Source organism: Dermacentor albipictus, chromosome 5, assembly GCF_038994185.2.
Source record: "Dermacentor albipictus isolate Rhodes 1998 colony chromosome 5, USDA_Dalb.pri_finalv2, whole genome shotgun sequence".
Taxonomy (NCBI): Eukaryota; Metazoa; Arthropoda; class Arachnida; order Ixodida; family Ixodidae; genus Dermacentor; species Dermacentor albipictus.
In genome coordinates, this window is record NC_091825.1 from 103,827,053 (window position 1) to 103,848,462 (window position 21,410).

At 48.6% G+C, this 21,410-nt stretch overlaps 1 protein-coding gene and 2 non-coding genes across 3 annotated transcripts; 1 reads left to right on the plus strand and 2 right to left on the minus strand.

Moving 5' to 3' along the window:
* Nucleotides 1–650: 650 nt before the first annotated feature.
* TRNAS-GGA (transfer RNA serine (anticodon GGA)) lies at nucleotides 651–725 on the minus strand. Its single transcript has one exon. It is a non-coding gene; the product is annotated as a tRNA-Ser (tRNA).
* Nucleotides 726–908: 183 nt separating this feature from the next.
* TRNAS-GGA (transfer RNA serine (anticodon GGA)) lies at nucleotides 909–983 on the plus strand. The gene has a single exon. It is a non-coding gene; the product is annotated as a tRNA-Ser (tRNA).
* A 6,874-nt stretch (nucleotides 984–7,857) lies between these two features.
* Nucleotides 7,858–21,410, minus strand: LOC135905925 (endothelin-converting enzyme 1-like). Its single transcript, XM_065437045.1, has 5 exons — nucleotides 21,307–21,410; nucleotides 17,207–17,597; nucleotides 14,777–15,115; nucleotides 10,702–10,815; nucleotides 7,858–10,536 (listed from the first exon to the last, which is right to left on the minus strand). Exons 2-5 carry the CDS (start codon nucleotides 17,555–17,557, stop codon nucleotides 8,461–8,463), a joined length of 2,880 nt encoding a protein of 959 aa, XP_065293117.1. The 5' UTR covers nucleotides 17,558–17,597; nucleotides 21,307–21,410; the 3' UTR covers nucleotides 7,858–8,460.

Genomic DNA, 21,410 nt, shown 5'->3' on the forward strand with positions numbered 1-21,410 from the left:
GTGATGGACAGAACTGTGTATTAACTTTACCCCGCACTTCTGCGAGAATGTGGAAGTCAGAGCGCTCGTGAATACTGACCCATGATCTGCCTGAATTTCGGCTGGAAACCCAACTCGTGCAAACACTGTCAAAAGCGCGTCTACTACTTCGGTGGAGCTGAGCTCTTTCAAAGGGATTGCTTCTGGAAACTTGGTAGCCGGACACAGCATGGTAAACAAGTACCTGCAGCCCGATTTTGTTTATGGAAGAGGCCCTACCGTGTCTATTACAAGTCGTCTGAAAGGCTCTGTTATTAAGGGCACTACCTTCAGTGGAGCTTTCCATGTCTCTCCTGGTTTACCAGAACACTGGCAGGCGTCGCATGACCTTACAAATTTTTCTACGTCTTTGAAACAGCCAGGCCAGTAGTATTCCATAAGCAATCTTTCCTTTGATTTGTTTATGCCTAGGTGGCCGGACCACCCATTTCCATGACAGAGACTCAAAAGGTCCTCCCTATACTTAGTAGGTACGACTAACTGATCTAAAATCCTACCCTTTCTATCTCTGAATAAAGGGAAAATGAGACATCCACCTGTTCGTAGCAATTGCTACAAAGGAAACCCATACGGATTCCTCGAAAGAAAAGCCTCATAGTTGAAGAAAAATTCGTCCTGGTCCGGGACTCGAACCCGGGACCACCGCCTTTCCGGGGCAGCCGCTCTACCATCTGAGCTAACCAGGCGGCTAGCAGATGGCAGGGCGAAGTCGAATTTGTCGACAACACGAGGCAAAGGCAAGAGTTTGACGTAGTAGTACTACTACTACGTCAAACGTCGTTTGACGTAGTAGTACTACTACTACGTCAAACTCTTGCCTTTGCCTCGTGTTGTCGACAAATTCGACTTCGCCCTGCCATCTGCTAGCCGCCTGGTTAGCTCAGATGGTAGAGCGGCTGCCCCGGAAAGGCGGTGGTCCCGGGTTCGAGTCCCGGACCAGGACGAATTTTTCTTCAACTATGAGGCTTTTCTTTCGAGGAATCCGTATGGGTTTCCTTTGTAGCAATTGCTACGAACAGGTGGATGTCTCATTTTCCCTTTATTCATTACTTCTCTCCACCTTGCGGGTTTCCGCAGAACTACTACGTCAAACCCTTTCTATCTCTGTAGTGCCGATACAACAATCCTCCTCTCTCCTGTATCGTCACGTTGCGCCTAGCAATGCCTTCTTTAGCTGTGTCATGTAATTTAGCTAAGCTCTCATCATTCTTTTGCTCAGCTGCCGGTGACTCTCTATCCACGCGTAAGAGTTGATCGAAGTTCTTTGAGGCCGGTGATAATAACGACCCTGTCTCGCTTGTGAGCGCGTTTGCTTGCTCTTCCTGCAGGCTAGAACTCTGACACTCTAGTGCTACGCTCTCATTGAGCTGGTCAGCTGGCAGGCTCTCCTCAACTGTTCTTTTGTCCCTCGGGCCTAGCTCGGATTCGGGTATTGAAGTTATTCCCTTTTCTGCTTCCGCTGGAGGAGCTTGAGCATTTTCAGCCGAAAGCGCCGCGATCTTACGACCTTGGCCTCGGGTCAATGCCTGTACTATGCCCTCTCCCAGTTTGAGCCCTCTGTCACGCAGTAACTGATTCGAACGATTCGAAAAGATGTAGGGATACTGCAGTGACAAAAATTTGGAAACTGCAGCCTCAGTCTCTAGCTCCCCGAATGGTCCACTGATTTTGACTTTGGCCATGGGCAGACACACGCTGTGTTCTTCTACAACCTGTTTTATCCATGCTACTTCTCCGGTGAAGTCATCTACCATCACGTAAGACGGATGGACAATGTCCAGCGTGGCGGCACTGTCTCTTAGCACTCGGCATGGTTTTCCATTAACTTGCAGGTTGTGGAGATATGGACTTAAAAGTTCCATATTCTCATCTTTTTCCTCCACGTAGGAGAAAACTACGCTAGACTTCTCACAGTTTACAGCTATATGTCCCAGTTTGTGGCATTTGTAACAGCGAATTGGTCTAAAAGATTCGAATTTTCTTTTCTGTTCTTTTTGTGCGGTTTCTCCGTTAAGTTTCTCCTCGCTCTTTTCTGCGGGCTTTTCTGCCATGTCTACAGGCTCCGATCGTCTAGCCTGCGTACCCCTTTTGAACGGAAATGGTTTCCGCGGTCCATTTCGACCGTCCCAGTTTCCGTCCTCGGCGTTCCACTTTCTACGGGTTGCGTACTCTTCGGCTAATTCAGCCGCCCTTTCCACAGTGTTTACATTACCTCTGTCTTGCACCCACAGTTTCACAGCTTGGGGTATGGTTTTGTAAAACTGCTCTAGACACATGCATTCAATGATCATGTCTCTGCTGTCGTACGCTTCCGCGCTTTTAAGCCACTCAACTAGGTTGGCCTTTAAGCTATATGCAAACTCCGGATAGCCCTCGCTATCTTTCTTGCCTGTGCTCCTAAACCTTTGCCGAAAAGCTTCGGCTGAAAGGCGGTATTTCTTCAGGAGACTAGCCTTAACTTTTGCATAATCATATGCATCCTGTGCACTCAGTCTGGCGATTACTTCCGCCGCCTCACACGGCAACATAGACAGCAACCGCTGTGGCCATGTACTCGGGCCGAAGTTCATCTTTTTGCAAGTCCTTTCAAAATTGCTTAGGAACAAGCCTATGTCGGTCCCGACCTCAAATGGCTTTAATAGCCTGTCCATGCGGTACGATTCTGCCTCACTTGATCGTCCCAGAGCGCCTTCACTCCCTTGAGACAACTCCAAACGTTTGCTTGCAAGTTCAAGTTGCATTTTTCTTAACTCGCTATCTTTATCGCGTTCCTCTCTCTCTTGTTCTTTTCTCTCTCGTTCTTCTCTCTTTTTCAGAAGTTCAAACCCCATTTAGATTTCTTCCTCACTTGCTTTTTCGGAAATTAGCTGCAATAATTCCGATTTTAGCATTTCCTTGCGTACATCTAGGCCCAGTTCCTCACCAACAATCAACAACTCGTCTCTGAGGAGTGTTCTTAACTGCATGATTGCTGCTTTACTGCCTTGATTCTGCTCTCTAAATCTAGCTAGGAAAACACAACCTACCTAACACTCAACAATCTAGCTTCCCTACAGTTCTAAACAGAACAACCACAAATTGAAGCCTAGAGAGTCAAAGCAAGAACCAAGCACTCAACGCAGATACAGCACCATGTCGCAAAGCCCATCTCACCGCTGTCAGCCAGATGTCAGGATTGGGGGCTCAATCCCATCGCTCGAGATCCATTGCCAAGATTGGAGTCCGGCATGAATTCGAATGTAGCTGGCCCATGCCGTCGTCCAACTTATCCACGCTGAGGATGCTGATGAAGGGAAGAACTGCTTCTCATCGAGAACGAGGAATATGGGTTTATTTACAGTATTTAAATCAGTCTAACATGACTGCTTGAGAAAAAGAGTGTCAGTCCAACATGACTGCACGAGAGAATTGTATCAGTCTAACATGACTGCTCAAGAGAAGTGTATCGAGCATCCGCACAACAGCAGTTTTTATACACTCGGTCCGCCGGCGATACAAGGCGGCGAATGTTCGTTTACTCATCGTCAACTTGCCGTCGCCCCGCAGAACAGTTTACGTACACATAGGCACACACATTCCGATGCCCGGCGCCGGCGTCGGAAGGGTGCCTTTCCGGGAAGCATCGGAGCCAATGGTGGGTAGCTCGTTGTCTTGCGTCCAGATCGGGGCATGGGAAGCAACAAAAAACGGCTTTCCCGCGGCAGCTTGCTCATGCGTAGCAGATCAGGTCCGCGCTGGAGAGCTTCGACACCATAGTTCGCCCACCGAACTCGTTTCGTCACAACGGCGATGGGGCAGGTGGATGGAGGCGGTTTTCAGCACAAAGCCCGCTTCTTCGAACGCCTCCTAGCTGCAGCGACGGAGAGTGGGGGATGCGCGTCTTGTCCCCCAGTCGTAATTGGGTGGAAATTTTGCCTTGCAGCTCGCCATTCTTAACAATAAATATGTTCTGCCTTTACCTACTTTGCAATTGCACCCAAGGCTTCCTTTTTTGTATGACACGCTAACGTATGATGTGGAATTTCAACTACGCACATGAGCGGACTTTAGCACCCCCAGATTCCCGCTGCCTAAGTGAGCAAGATATATTTAGTTAAAATGCATAGCTCAATGGAAGCTTTTGTTTAAACTATTTTTACAGTATTTAAATATAATAGGTGTTCTTCGCCTGTGGCATATAGCATAAATGTACTCTTTGGGGCGGGTTACTCGAAGAGGCCAACATTACTTACATTGGAAATTAAAGTATATAAATGACAAATTACGAAGATTTTAATGATAAAGTTCGTAATTAACTACTTTAACCGACAAATGAAATGTACGAATTGCAGCCAATGATTTCACAAGGCACATCCATTAGAAACGATTTTTGAAACTAACACCAAATTTGAGACAATCGTTGTCAAAATTGTGGGCAATATTGCACTGTTGTTCCACTTGCATTGTGAAAAATAAAAGTGCCTTTTTATGTATCGAATGCCAAAAATAATTGGAACACGAATTCATTTTGTGGCGAACGTTGAGAAGGCATATTTTGAAACTGGTGTTATAGTCAGAATTTGTTTAAAAGTTAATGAGTGAAACTGCGTTATTGAAGCAGGGTTTGGGTGCAGGCTAGTTGGTAGCGCTTGTCTTCGTCGTTCTTTTGGTCCCTGTCGATGTACGCGCTGTAAGTGATGTTCACTATTGAGTCAAATATCCATTTTTAATTCTTGCGCAAATAATGTCCAAGTGCAAGAATACTCAATGCTGTTAACCACACACACACACACACACACACACACACACACACACACACACACACACACACACACACACACACACACACACACACACACACACACACACACACACACACACACACACACACACACACACACACACACACACTGTGTGTGTGTGGCTTGTTACGACTTTTACTTCCTCTAAATGATAAAGTTTGGTCACCTCTCCAACAGACCGGCGCAACCGAAAGGACGCGCCGGACATCGGTCCGAAGACCTCACTAAATCATTCAATCGGTAGTAGCGACGGGCGGTGTGTACAAAGGGCAGGGACGTAATCAACGCGAGCTTATGACTCGCGCTTACTGGGAATTCCTCGTTCAAGGGGAACAATTGCAAGCCCCTATCCCAATCACGAAAGAAGTTCCACGGGTTACCCAGTCTTTTCAGACAGGGATAAAGACACGCTGCTTCCTTCAGTGTAGCGCGCGTGCGGCCCCGGACATCTAAGGGCATCACAGACCTGTTATTGCTCTGTTTCGTGCGGCTAGGAGCCGCTTGTCCCTCTAAGAAGGTTGTAAGGTGCTGGGAACCCCGCATCTATTTAATAGGCTAGAGCATCGTTCGTTATCGGAATTAACCAGACAAATCGCTCCACCAACTAAGAACGGCCATCCACCACCATCCACACACACACACACACACACACACACACACACACACACACACACACACACACACACACACACACACACACACACACACACACACACACACACACACACACACACACACACACACACACACACACACACACACACACACACACACACACACACACACAAACAGTGTGTGTGTGTGTGTGTGTGTGTGTGTGTGTGTGTGTGTGTGTGTGTGTGTGTGTGTGTGTGTGGATGGTGGTGGATGGCCGTTCTTAGTTGGTGGAGCGATTTGTCTGGTTAATTCCGATAACGAACGATGCTCTAGCCTATTAAATAGATGGACATTATTTATTAAAAATGGACATTATTTGCGCAAGAATTAAAAATGGATATTTGACTCAATAGTGAACATCACTTACAGCGCGTACATCGACAGGGACCAAAAGAACGACGAAGACAAGCGCTACCAACTAGCCTGCACCCAAACCCTGCTTCAATAACGCAGTTTCACTCATTAACTTTTTAAAGGGGGAAGGCCGCTGGGGAGGATCAGGTGACAGCAGATTGATTGACACAGTACTTCATTGACACACATGTCAATGAAGTACGACGGCTAATTGACACACACACACACACACACACACACACACACACACACACACACACACACACACACACACACACACACACACACACACACACACACACACACACACACACACACACACACACACACACACACACACACACACACACACACACACAAACAGTGTGTGTGTGTGTGTCAATTAGCCGTCGTACTTCATTGACATGTGTGTCAATGAAGTACTGTGTCAATCAATCTGCTGTCACCTGATCCTCCCCAGCGGCCTTCCCCCTTTGCATAGCTCGCAAGGCTTTCTTTACTTCTTGCGGCGTTACCTGTGGGGTTTCGAATTCCTCTAGACTGTTCTCTCTTCCACGATCGTCGTGGGTGCCACTGGTACTGTATAAATCTCTGTAGAATTCCTCAGCCACTTGAACTATCTCATCCATATTAGTAATGATATTGCCGGCTTTGCCTCTTAACGCATACATCTGGTTCTTGCCAATTCCTAGTTTTTTCTTCACTGCTTTTAGGCTTCCTCCGTTCCTGAGAGCATGTTCAATTCTATCCATGTTATACTTCCTTATGTCAGCTGTCTTACGCTTGTTGATTTACTTCAAAAGTTCTGCCAGTTCTATTCTAGCTGCAGGGTTAGAGGCTTTCATACATTGGTGTTTCTTGATCAGATCTTTCATCTCCTGCGATAGCTTACTGGTATCCTGTCTAATGGAGTTACCACCGACTTCTACTGCGCACTCCTTAATGATGCGCACAAGATTGTCGTTCATTCATGGTTCATGGTAATATGCCTTGGCCTCTTTGGCATCAAGGCAGTCGGAGGGTCAGTAAGGCTTGAGTTCTGCAAGACCGACATGGCTGTGTGTGTGTTGAGTGCAGTAACTCTGTGTTGGTGCACGGCAACAGCCCCTTTGTCCGGGAAGGACCGTTGGCCTGAACCAAGGCCCCCGCCTAGTCAACCTGGGTTGAGGGGGGGAACCGGGGTCAATGTATCGAATGATGCTGGGTTTATGAGTACATTTAAGCTCATGGACGCGGCGCCTTCAAAGGTGCCAAGTCCTCTTCCCATCTGACAACGGTTACCGAGGAGCAGGCAGCTTTCAATCAGCAACGCCGCGAGCAGAACCGGGAACGAGCACGTCTACGCCGTGCCGATGCTGCAGCTCGGGCACAAAAACAGGCTCGTGCAGCCGAGCTCACGCAGCTACTGCGTACCGAGGATCCGGCAGCCTACCAAGCCATCGTTTAATGAACTGTCGGGATTAACCGAGTGATAAACACCAGTGCCACACGTTTCAGTTTCGTTGGTTAACCATCTGTACGGTGCGCTTGGGCTGCGATTTCTTGCTTTTTGTCAAGCTCTACAGTGGGATCTATCAATTGCTGCAGCAGCGCGAATTGGCCTCAGAAAAACGTTATAAATGTAAATATCTTAAAATGGGCCTCTTGGTACTTCATGCTTTGACTAAAGAAAAGGAGAACGTAAGAAGTATTCCTAAAACTTCTCACGCAAGAACCTTTGCTCATTGATCAGTGTTCGGGCTGGTGTGAAAACGAGACAGTCGAGGCGGCGATGGCCAATCGCGGACGGCACTGTCGTGAAGAAAGTTTCGCAGCATGCGTCCTGCCTTGAGGCGTGACTATGTTGCGAGAATTGAACACATACGCCTAACCTTGAGCTTAAGCATCGCTTGCAAGGATCGAACGAACATGTAAAGTTTTGGCATGTAGTTGCCCTTTCCCGAGAAGTTTATAATCTAAGCGATGACACGCTGGTGCAGTGACAGAAGAGCTTGAATAGCCATCGCTATTTGAATCAGGACACGGGTAAAAAGCAGCAAGGCATCTGTAATGACTACCTTATACATCTACAAGACAACACACTGCAGTCACTAGAACACAAAACGACACATTCACTATTAGTTTAGTGGTGTCATCATGAACACATATACAGGATGTTACGACTCCACAGTGTCAACCCGCCGTTAACCGGACTTGTGGCGACCCATTCCCATAAGTGTACGAATAAAAAAATATAATGCGAACGTTTCCTCAGATGAGTCAATACAAGCGAAACACGTGACCGTATAAAGGAATGGTTCTTCGACCGCTCACGAGTATCACGTGCTCGACTGATGTCACAAATTAATATACAAAAGCACGTCGAAGTTCTCGTCCCCGTAAACACTGCAAACTGAATGCAAAAGTTTCATCGAAATTCCCGACATCCAGCCAAATATTGCCTCACAAGAGATATGGGCAGCGTAATTTACACGCAGGAAAGTTTACAAAATATACAGAACAGAAACAATATACAGAAAAGAAAGTAGCGCATATAACGTCTACGACAGAACGCAAAACCACGGCGGCATATTTAACCACGCGATATGGCACTAACTGTACATAAACGAGCGCCCTAGTAGGCGAGAGGTCACGCGAAGAACGAACATTTTTTCTCCGGGTTCATTTTGCTGCCCTTTGGACATCTGTACGCTTCGGCGAAAGCCCAGGAATTGCGAACGACCTTGTTGCAATCTGCAGTGATGCTGCTCCTACCGCCTGGGCTAGCGCATGCCATGTAGCATAGAGTCATGAAGAAAACCTTCAGTTCCGGCAGATCCTTGCTCAGGGCTGTGGGTTCGCTCTCGTTTCGAAAGCGCGATTCCTTTAGCGCGGAGTAGGCGATCTCCAGAGCGGGCACATCGGGAAACGCGCTCCCGCTGTCATTGGCGCCGTGCTGGCATTGCGACCTGGCTCTGTACGCCTCTAACGCAGGCGCCGAGAAGGTGGAGTCGCCGAGCGCGCTATCGTTGGGCCCCCACCTGATCCCTTCGTCGTCGATGGCCCTGACTAGCTGCAAAGCCACGAGGAAGAGCAGGCCGCCATACAGCATGCCCTTGGTACCATGGCTGTAGTACGCTGGCTTTGCGACGGCGCCCATCGCCACTCTCACTACGTTAGATATGTAGTCGTAGTCGGCGTACGTCGAGAAGTGGCTCCCGAGCAGCAGAAGCGCCTCGCTGAAATCTGCCGTCCTGTTCACTCGGGCTGCAGCCTCCAGCGCCTGTATCCAGTATTGGGCAAACGACGGCGCTTTCTCGGGAAAGTTGGCGTAAAGTCCCTCAAGCGTGTCGTTGTCCAGCAAAGACTTTGGCGGCCAGAGGGCCATCCGTATGGAGGCGACCTTGTCGGCAGCCCTCGCCCTTTCCTCGTCGCCCATCCAGCGGGCGCTGTTGATCTTTCCCACCGCTGTCGACACGAGGCTCTGAAAGCCGGCGTCGATCGCCGTTCTGTCTTGGTCCGTGAACCGGGTGTGGAAGCCGAGGGCCTGTACGAGCACTTTGTAAGCGGCCTCTGTCTTGTGCGCGCAATAAACCGGCAGGTACTCTTCCGCCTTCTCTCTGCTGCCGTAATAGCCCACGAGAACGGAGTAGTCGGCTACGGGGGCGTAATACTGCAGAGCCAGCCACGTTATGTGCATATTGATCTGCACTTCACTGTACTTGGCCAGTAGCTCAGAGACCATCCTGATGTACGATACGTCGCTAAAGGCAATCTCGTCGTCGTCGGTTAGCGCCGGCTGCAGCGACATGCCTCTCTGGAATGCCTCGCGCCACAGGGTGACGGAAGCGTTCGGAACGTAGGCGCGTACTTTGCCGAACGAAAACAACGCGGGGCTCTTCCGAGGGGACGCGGCCACGATTTGCAAGCTGTTGAGCACGTCGTCTTCAATCCTCCATATCTCGTTGACAAGCTTCTCGTTTACAGTTGGGCGAGTGCTGGCATTCGGATGCAAGAGATACAGGTACTGCTTCCAGTACCGGACATAGGACTGCGCGACCGCCTGGTGTTGGTTAAGCAGAATCGAGAGGTACAGACCCGGTCTGACTAGGATGCGTCGCTTGCCGCTGAGGGAATGCTCCAGATAGTTGACCGTGATCCAGAAGTGCAGCTCCCACTTGTAGCTGAACAAGACAAGCATACTCAACGGATCCTGTGGATTCGTGGGTGGCTCCGGCCATTGCAGTTTGTACTCTTTGATGAGGTTGAAGATTAATTCCATCTGCGAGAGGTTTGCAGGGAAGTAGTGCCGGCACATGGTGTACATTGCGTGCGGTTTCCTTGCCGCGGCAAGGCTTAGCGCGCCCCTTTTCAAGGTGTTCTCGAAGTGGTCGTACCAGCTGAAGCGCAGGTCGTCTATGACCGACCTTGCGTGTTCCCTGTGCGCCCGCGACACCCGCCACGCAGAACACACGAAGGCAGCGAAATCCTCGCAAGGGTCGAGCTTCGGGTCGAGGCGGCTGGTGAGCAGGATCGCGTGCTGGTCGCAGTCTTCGGTTCGGCATAGGTTGGAGGCCACCGCAATAGGCTTCTTCGCGATGACCACGAACACGGCAAACATGAAGAGCACGCTAACGCCCACACATACCACGCTTAATGCGATGATTAGTTTCTTTCTCAGGAAACTTGTCGGTCTTGGCGTCCCTGACTCCGGAGGCGTCTCCGCCTGCAAGAAAGGTTATTGGAAATTACGATTACATCAACCAGTACCTGTGCTGCTCGGCAAGTGAAGTTCGCCGATTGTCTGCCTACATGCATCAACGTCTGACCCTGCTCGAAGTGCAAGCTTCGATGCCGCGTAGGATGTTACGCAGTGCATGACGCAACTCACAAATTTTCCGAGATTCTCCAAGGCATGGTACAATTCCGCAGCAGAGGGCTTCCTGGCCTCGACGGCAAACGAGGCCTTGGCTTTGGGCGCGTGTCTTTCATTGCTTCGGCCGCCCTGTAAGCACGGGTTGGCAGCAGGTCAGTGTTGAACACCAGAACACGTTGACACGCCGCAATGTTGCTTTCGCGTAGCTCTTCTAATTTTCAATTAAAAAGCAAACCAGCTGTAAGGAATAAGCCAATGATCTAGGGGTGCTGCATTATCCGCTTCCCATAACGCACCATCATATAATACTGTAATAAACTAGGTCAAGTCAAAGCACTATACCATCTCTTCCCCGATGATGCATCCAATATAAATCGTCTTCCATCCAGCTTATTCGCAACCCCCTTTTTGCTAAAAGTACAAGACAATTAACCTGAAACTTTTATACTATGTGAAAAGGGCCCATTGTCCTTTAGGGAACAAACACATGCGATAAGTTCAACTCATCGTCAAAGAACATAAACTGCACTTACGCAATGCTAATTCTTTTGATGGCGTAGGAATACCATGGTTATGTAGCGCCTGTCCACGTCTGTCTCTACAGAATACCTCCCCAAGTGTTTATAAGGATACCACTGACTTATAAGGGGAGAACTTAATCAATAGGAATTGTTTGTGGTGTCTCTTTTTCTTTAGTGCCTTAATACTATCTCTTGTCTGAGAGAGCGCTGTAGTTTCTTGTTCAGTTGTGTTTTTTGTTATCTGGGTTGCTTTCTTATATGGGATCCGTACCCATAAATTTCCAGTAACGTTTTGTGTAATGCGCATTTTGACCGCATTCAGCTACATTGCTGTGCAACCAGTCAACTTTGAAACAATATTTTGGTTCTACTAGATATAAGCTGCCCTGTACTAAGATGCTCCATACTAACATGCCTAAAGCTAACATATTCACCAAATAATACACGGGGTAGAAACTTTTAGTTTAACAGAGAGAGAGAGAGAGGCAAAGGACAGACAGGGAGGTTACCCAGAGATTATCTCCGGTTGGCTACCCTTTACTGGGGGAGGGGCAAAGGGATGTGATAGGTGAGAGAGAGAAGGATAAATAAATTAAAAAAATTAAAAATAGAAATAAAACTTACACACACACAGACACACGCACGCACGCACGTACACAGGAACTGTTTCTGACTTTCTGTGGGCACTGTCACGCAGCCTGCAGGGGCGTTCCCAGTGTTACGTAGTGTCACCGTACAATCCTGCGTCACACAGTGTACAGTCACAATTTCTCATTAAGTCCCGTGTCTTTTAAATACCGCAGCAGCACCGTCATAGCGGATCGCGCTGATGCTCGCGTAGGCCAGTTTCCAAGGATCTTGTTTTCTGACAGTGGGCGCTTGTCCAGTTTGTCTAGGGTGGCTGAGAGGACTGCTCTTTGTGGACTGAAACGGGAGCACTGCCAAAGAAGGTGCTCGATTGTTTCATTGCACCCGCAGAAGTCACAAAGTGGGCTGTTGGCCATTCCGATAAGAACTGAGTACGCGTTTGAAAATGCTACTCCAAGCCATAGGCGGACTAGAAGGGTGCACTCACGTCGTGGAAGCTTGGGCGGAAGACAGCTGTAAATTAGGGTCCAGGGTATGAAGGCGTGCACTTGTGTACTCGGATGATTCCACTAAGCTATTGTCAGGTCACGCGCAAGTGCAGGAACTTTTTACGCTGCGTCGGCTCTCGAAAGACGAATGGCAACACAGTTGACTCCATCACGGGCAGATCAGACAGCTGCGTCCACTCGATCATTGTCATGTATGCTACAGTGACTAGGCAACCGCTGATATATCGTGTCCTTCGTTAACTATGCCATGGTGGACCTCTCTTATGTCTGCGACGAGCTGTTCATGTGATCCATGGCGCAGTGCTGAGAGTGCACTCTGTAGGGCTGCCTTGGAATCACAGAAGACTGACTATGCATGGGGTGGCTCCTCCTGAATGAAATGAACAGCCGCACGCAGGGCTATCAGTTGAGCAGCTGTCGTTGATGATACATGGGATGTTTTTAGCTGTATTTTGACGGACCTTGTTGGTATCACCACAGCAGCAGCTGAACTTGCAGATGTGACTGAGCCATCGATGTAAACGTGTACGCGGCCACTGTGCACCTCATGTAGAGGTTCTAATGTGGCCTGCTTCAGGGCAAACGACGGCATGTTAGCTTTATTCCTGATTCCTGTGATGGTGAGGCGTATTTCAGGTCTGCGTAGGCACCATAAAGGCGAGGATGGTCTTGCTGCAGGCACGTAGTTCGATGGCAATGAGGTATGATTGACAACAATTACACGACCGAAAGTTGCGTGTGGCCTTTCTGCGGGTAGAGCGGCAAGATGGTGAGAAGGTAGTCGGGCAACGTGCCGATTATGCGTCCTGAGAGCGTCGGTTGCCAAGTACGTTGGTATTGGGTAATGTCGAGCTATGACAACCGTTGCTGCTGTAGACGCACACCTCGGAAGACCGAGACAGGTCCTTAGAGCTTGAGCTTGTAGTCCCTGTAGTACACGCAGGTTTCTTTTGCAGGTGTTACAAAGCACAGGAAGGCTGTATCTTGCGAAACCGAGGAACAAGGCGTTGTAAAGCTGCAGCATTGACCGCACCGATGTGTCCCATGAATTTCCGCCGAGAAATTTGAGCAGATGTATTATTGCCATTAACCTCTTCTTTAGGTATGAAACGTGCGGGCTTCATGATAGGTCGCGGTCGGTAATTACCCCTAAACAGCGGTGTTTTCGTGCATTTGCAACTGCTTGCCCATTGACACATGCAGAGTAACGCTTCATTGCCTTCCGAGTGAATGTAACAAGGCAGAATTTCTCTGAAGACAGCTCTAAGTTCTGTTTTCGCAAGTACAATGATGTTAACGTAGCTGCCTTTTGTAGCCGTGCTCGCACCGGCAGTCGTGTTACAGCAGACGCCCAAATGCAGATGTCGTCTGCATAGATTGATACTTGAACTGTGTTGGGCAAGCATCTGACTAGGCCAACGAGCACTAGGTTGAATAGCGTCGGGCTCAACATTCCGCGTTGCGGTGCTCCACAGAAGGTTTGGTGTTGAGTCGTGGCGCCATCCTCGGTCATCACGAAGAAATGCCTGTCGGTCAAATAACTGCAGAGCCACTGAAATATGCGGCCACCGATTCCGGCTTCAATCAGAGCCTCTATGATAGCATAATCTGCTGTAGACGATTTTTGTCCACGCTGTGGCAGCAGTGCATTCATGACCCCAGAACACTTCCGGTCATGCATTTCTGACAGTCAAGTTAGCGAAGAAAACGGATAGTTTACTGTAGGCACATATTCTTGATGTGTTCAGATATAAAGAAAGTGCGGCATGTGTCGATCTCATGTATGGGCTTTTTTTTTCGCACTGAACAATAAAGTTCACTTGTAGAACACTAAAGCTTAACAGCAAAACTGATGGCAGCTGGAGGGTTCTGTAAATTTATAAAAATTTAAAGAGTCTTCTGGGAAGCCTGTTTGTAAGCATGAAAAGAATCTGTATTATCATTGGCGCATTTTATGTCAAGGAGTAATGCCGCAGTGAGTCGTTTGAGACGAGGTTAACAAGAAAGCTTGAGAACAAGTTAAGGACCGCGCAACGTGCGATGGAACGAAAGATCTTAGGCGCAACGTTAAGCGAGAGGAAGAGAGTGGTGCGGGTCAGAGAGCAAACGGGTGTAGCCGATAATCGACAGCTGATATTAAAAGGGCAAACTGGGAGGTGAACAGGATATGTAACGTGTAGGACAGATAGCCCGTGGTCCGTTAGAGTTACAGAATGGGTGGTGGTGATGCCGGCATTACTACTACTACTACTACTACTACTACTACTACTACTACTACTACTACTACTACTACTACTACTACTACTACTACTACTACTACTACTACTACTACTACTACTAACAATAATAATAATAGTAATAATAATGCTAATAGTAATAATATCAACGGCAGATCTTCACAAGGTAATGTGACTTAAGCAGAGCCAGTAGTGGAAACATCAGCTTCACGAGAACACGTCCATGCTGCATTACCACAACTGCTTTGGCCGCCGGAAGGTCGCCGTGCATCTTGACCTGCGGTGACGGCTGGCTGGGCGCCTGCTGCTCGAGCTCCTCCGCTGCGGTCGTAGCACGAGCCTGCGCTGCTGCCGGCGTCTCGGCGGGTTTCTCCCGGAGCTCGTCCGAAACACCAATGGGAGGCGCGCGGGGTTCTTGCCGGGTGTCGACGGCACTGGGGATCGCGAGGTTCGCGCGCTCTCCCGTGACCACGTCGAGTCTCGGGGACGGGCCGCCCAGCGGCGACGATTGAGCCGACGCCACCGCGGGCTCGGGTTGCTGTTGAGGCTGGAACTCGGGGCTGGGTGACGTCAGCTGCACGGGCGTTTTTTTTTGTATGTGGATTGCTTTGGCAGTGGCCTAATTCACCGTTACCTTATTAATTTCTTTGGAAAACTCTCAAAGCATGAATGCACCAAAGAGTGAAGTTGTCTAACGAAATGCGACATGCGCAGAAACAGTTAACAAGGTGCACGGCAGTCCTAATTGAAGTTGATGGAATCTGGAAAGTGAGCGATGAAAGCGGGCCGATGGTTCCAGTCCACGCGTGTACTGGGGATACAAAAGTGGCTCAACAGGTTCGTGGCAGCAGCTTGACAGTATCTAGATTGAAGGCGTGTTCTGACCAAGGTTAAATGTATGTTGCGCGAAGGAAAACGGCGTCTTTCAAAACTCGGTTACACTGGACGATTCCATGAAAAAAATGAAAGGTCAGATGCGAGAGCGCTCATATGACGCGCTCAAAGGTCAGGCAGATCTAAAGTTCTCTACAGTTTAACGACGCTGGCCTGAAGCGAATAGTTACATTTATTTATTTATATCACAGCACTTCCGCGCATGTCTCAACGCATGGGTGATGCCCTCCAGATTGCCCGTCCATGTGCTTGTACGATAAACTATTGCCGCTTCGTTTTTCTCCTACGACTTTCCCTGCGATGTTGCTGCCATCATTAGCAAGAAGTTAATTCATAAATGGCGTTCTGACTGACCTTTCCATACTAGAACATATGAGTCTACACTACGTCAAAGTATGTTTTCATCTTAATGATATGTAATGATTTATTGACTGTGTTTCTTTTATATCCGAAGGTCTGTTCTTGCTAGTTAATGATATACCCTGTTTACGTTTAAATGTATTTTGATGCGTGACTTTCTTCGAATAAGCCATTATTTATTTATTGAAAATACCTCAAGGACCCTGTACACAGGGTCCTTCAGGGGTGGGGACCCCGTACAGAGGGGTAGGTGGAGTTAATGTTTAGGAAGAGATTCTCAACGGTGGCTTTGAATTGAACAGGGTCGACGTGAAGGACGACGTTTGAGGGAAGGTTGTTGCAGTCAATGGCTGTCTTGAAAAAGAACCACTGAGGGTGCGTGACGGTGCTTCATATAACAACAGTGAGCATTGCAGCTACTCGCCTCTTCTTCGTCGTCTCATGCTGGTGTCAGTTAACATTTCGGTGATGCAACCGCGCTTCCCCGTTTCGCGAGTCTTTCTCGGTGTTTCTCACAATTATGCCAAAACACAGCAGCATACGACGACGAAACAACAGGTGATTAGTAGCAAATGCTTACACATCATTTACATAAACCGTACAGATGATTGTACGCGTAGATATTTTTATTACTTTGCAGACCGCCTGGGTGGAGGGTATTAGATGAAAGATAGGTTACGTTATAGCTGTGTCATGCTTACAAACACATCAAATGTCTCGAGCGGCCAGCCGCGCGGCAATTTTTGCGTGTATTTAGGGTGTTTAAATACAGGACGTCTACAAGGAATAGGCAAGCTTGCAACGAACAGGCAAGTGAGGCCCTCTGCCTTTTGTATTTCATTTTCGAATACTCACTCTTCGCTAATACGTCACCGTGTTCCCTGGATGACTCGTATAGCCACATTTCTAGCAAGAGCGCAGGTTGCGACGCGATTTTATTCGTCCTCCACGCATTTATTTTTACATTAATGCGCCGACGTCGACCGACGTCGACCCTTGCAACGGCGCCCTCAACTACCTGCGGGTCGCTTTCTCGTTAAAACGAGAGCTCTCGGGAACGACATAGTTTCGTGTTGGCCGCCGGCAATGACAACCGGATGCACAAAGTATCGCGCGCTACTTCCGGGGCCTCGCTGATTTGTTTAGCGGTTTTGGACTCGCAATCGCAAGGCTGGAGATTCGGGCAGCGTGCGACTGGCGTGCGACCGTCGCTTTTTGACCAATGCCGCTTATCGACCAGAACAGTCGCACGACCTCTGCGACTCGCAAGTGTGAACGGGCCTTAAGGCGCGCGTCTGCGACCTTAGGGCACTTGGACTTCGCGCAGAAAATCGTGGAGACGACGACGGCGGAAATTTTCCTGGAGTGTCCGTATAACTTTTATGGCAGTAATAATAAAGTGCAGTCGCACCTCCACATTGGCACTTATCGGTGACGACGAATTGCAGGGAGCCGTCGGAGATGGCGTGGTTCGGACCGATCCGACGCCATCTTGCTTCTGGCGCGGCCTGGCGACGAATGGCGGAGAAGGCAGCGCCGACAGTCTTGACTGCATGCCTTCGTCCCGGGGTTTTCCATTGGCCCCAGTGTAGGCGTGAGCACTGGGGCCTTGCGGGCTGATGACGGCGGCTCCGGTGTCCGCAGTGGAGTTTGGAAAGGCAGCATCACTGTGCCGATCGGGCCCTGGTCCGCTTTCGCTGGGCTTGGACCCTTGGTGTGATTGTTTCTCGGTGCGCCGGCGCCTGCTGGTCGGCTTCGGCATGGTGAACCGGGGTGAGCGTTACGGGAGGGGGGCAGGGCAGCTGTTTGTGGAACACAGAGACAGGGTTATGAGAATTCTTCGCACACACACACACACACACACACACACACGCACACACACACACACACACACACACACACACACACACACGCACACGCACACACACACACACAAACACACACGCACACACACACACACACACGCACACGCACACACACACACACAAACACACACGCACACACACACACACACACACACACACGCACACGCACGCACACGCACAAGCACACGCACACGCACACGCACACACACACACACACACACACACGCACGCACGCACGCACGCACACACACACACACGCACGCACACACACGCGCGCGCGCAGACTAAATTACAACACTAATTCAGCTTATATTCATATAGTGAAGTAATAGATTGATTATTAGATTGATTATGAAGGCAAAAGCTTTATTTTTCGAATTTCGAGCCGAAACATGCGATGCGGTGGAGGCGAGCGCCAGCTGGAGGTATTGCATGGAACTGGGCGACACCTTCAAGAACCCCCAAGACACCCGCGTGCCAGCGCGCGCAAATGGCGGACGCTGCGGCATGTCTGTGAATTGTACAAACGCTGGAAAAGTTTTTTTTTTAGTTTTCGCGTAAAAAAATTGTTTTCTCGTACAGCGAAATTACCGTCCGAAAGCTATCATGTCCGTAGGTTTTCGTAGGTACGATTTTTCCGCGTATTTATAGCTTGAGAAATTCAGGTGGTTTAGTAAATTCCTTGCGTCACATGGAGGGCCTGGGTATGCGTGGCTCGAAAACCTTTTTGTCGAAACGACGTCCGACGCAGACGCCTCATTTTTTTTTCTTTTTGACACGGGTTCTTTAACGCCATCGCGTTAATAACTAAGCTTTAGGAGAAGCCGTAAAAAAGCGCGACGTCATGTTGTCTAGAGGTGAGGAAGCTTCAAGGCAATGTCGAACCCGTCTTACGCTTCCTGCTTTTTTTTTGGTCTTTCAGGCTTAGCAAGCTCTGTCTACCGGCACGAGGGCCTCTTTTGTTATTTTGGAAGGGTAATTTGCTAATTCGGGTCAGATAACTCTTTCTCTTCAGTGTTACTGTAAATGTCCACATTTTATCTTTTCTGCGTGCCCGATACGTTGTCTGAAGTTGACTAGCTTTCTGCATTCTGCTGAATTCGTAACCGTAGACTGATCAATAATCTGTTGGGCTTAACGTCGCACCTCTGAGCAGTGGGCTACGAGTGGCGCCGTACAATCGAGGACTACGGTTTAGCTTTGAGAACTTGCGGTTCTTTCGTTTTTTGCATTTCTCTCTACGAGGCTCGCACTACAACCGCTGCGCCTATCGCTGTGATTATTTACATTTCTGGTGGAACTGTATGGCCACGATTAGGGGGGAGAGAGAGAAAAAATCTAAGATATAGTTAATTTTGGCAAAAATATCTAGCAGTGTGCGAGCATTTTAATATATTTAATAACAAATAGCGAAAGAACTGGCTTTTCGTTACGTTGCTCGAAATGAAAGTGTTTAGCATTTTATTTTTTTATTCATTTCTTCAATAATCCACAACGACACGGTTGTTCATGACAAGCGCATTTGAAACAGGCGTTGTCTCCTTGCTCAATCGCGGATGTCATTAAACTAGAACAATAAAGGCAGAAATTCTAACTGAAGAAATATCGGAAATGCTCGGGTTTAATTGCGGAGCTATTGGAGAAATCCATACGTATTCGACTGGTATTCATTTCGGTGTCCATATTATATGTGTAGGATTCTGTACAGTACGTGGGGATCGCGTCACCCGTTAAAACCAGCGGAAGCGGACGCGATTGAACAAACAAACGAGCGGACACTTTTCCGGAAGGTCATATTTTGAGATCGCGTAGCTCACGAATGCCTTGACAGGATTGCCAGGGAGAGTTTGTATACAGTGACGCTCGAGAGATACCCTGCTTTATATATGCAGTGGCTATCACTCTGTATATATGTTACCCGCCTCGGTCACATTTTATTCGCATGGAACTAGGAATGACTCACCGAAAGCGTCCACTTGAACATTCGCACCACTCTAGGCACGTTTAACGGCGAGCACTTTTACGACTACAGCTGTGAAGCTGCATCCGTCCTGAAAACATTTTCACTGGAGTTGTATGCTAAAAGCGCTCGAGGGTTTGCACAGCTGTCCGGTGTAACTTATTGCTTTGGCTGCACACCTTTGCTAAATTTTTGCAAATATATTCAACTGACCTGAATGTAACAGCGTTCCGAATAAAAGAACGCAATATACAGAACGACGTTCCAATTTATTTTACTAGCCTTACTTTCATTAAATAGCCACTGTTATTTGGAACAGTATTCCGCAAACATGTAACACTTATCCGGAGCATCGTTTCACAAACCTGTTACCTGAAAGAACGTTTAAGTATGCGGGAGATCGTACTATAGATAATTAACGTAGGTTCCATGTAAGCGAATAATATTAGCGAGAATAGGAATGCATGCGCCGTGCTGGTTGAGCGGCTACGACATTCTGATGCAGAGCGGAAAGGTCGTGGGTCCGATTACCGATTGCGTGGCCCGCATTGCGATGACAGCCGAGTGAACGGCTGAGTGCTGTGATCTCGGTGAACGTTAAATGACATCATCACAGTTCAAAATTATTCTACAGCCCCCGACTGCGATGCTCCCACAGCGCTAACTTACTCGGCGTTGAGGAAAAAAAAGAAGAAAAAAAACATATTTTGCATGGTTCAGCAAACCAACCGTTTAGCCACATTGTTACCCACCTTCTTAACCAAACCTGTTATCGCCAAGACGGCCGGCCTACGCTATATGGAAATAAATTATATATAAAAATACTTATTTTCAGGGATATACTATTCGGGCATTCGCCTTACCTCTATTGGAAACTGATGGCGTACGTAATGATCGAGAACAGAACGATGATCAATACTTCACTCCGAGAAATGGGACTCAAACATCGATGCATAATCCATGGCTGGAATTGTTATTCGGTTTGAAAACATGCTTACAATTGAAAGCGAGAAAAATAAAGAAGCAGGCTTGTCAAGAAGGAGCAACTAAGAAAAGCACCAGTACGAGATAATCATCCTTAAAGCCAGCTTCGACAAATTTCAGAAATACATGTGGCACAGCGTGGTGTCGACGAACACCGCTACCAAGCGAATCCTAGATCCATGCATTCGTTCGCATTCATAGCAAGGCCGCCTATTGAAATACCTACTACACAAAAATTCTCAGTGCCCTTCCACTCCGTGAAGAAGGATGACCAGCGAAGCTGTGTATGTGGGCCCCTTAATGGCGAAGTGCACCTCCGCGGCGGGTCGGCCCGGCATCGCACCATCTCCGGGATCGGCCCACGTATGGGGAGTGCTTACCGCCTGCTTCACCTCCGCCGCGGGTCGGGACGGCGTTGCACTATCTCCGGGATCGACCCACGTATGGGGAGTTTCTTGCATATAACGACATGAAAATTTCCTTGGACGGTAGAGGTATACAGCTTCGCTGTAAAACGGCTACCGCACCATGGCATATATATGAAGAGCATGTATGAATGCCAGAGAGCCTAGACACGATAGCCCAGCTATAGGGCCGCGTGATTGCATACTGGCGCCCGGAAGGAACGCTTGCTGTAGCTTGCGGTTAGGCACCCGTGAGCTGTCGCGCAGGAAAGTGAGAACGCTGACGTGTTGTCCGTACCTCTCGCTTGTGCAGTGAGGCTGCAGAGGTGCCTGTAGGAACGTCCTCGGGCTTGCTTGCTCGCTCGTCCGCCTCGAATCGACGCCGTTCTTCTTCCACAATCT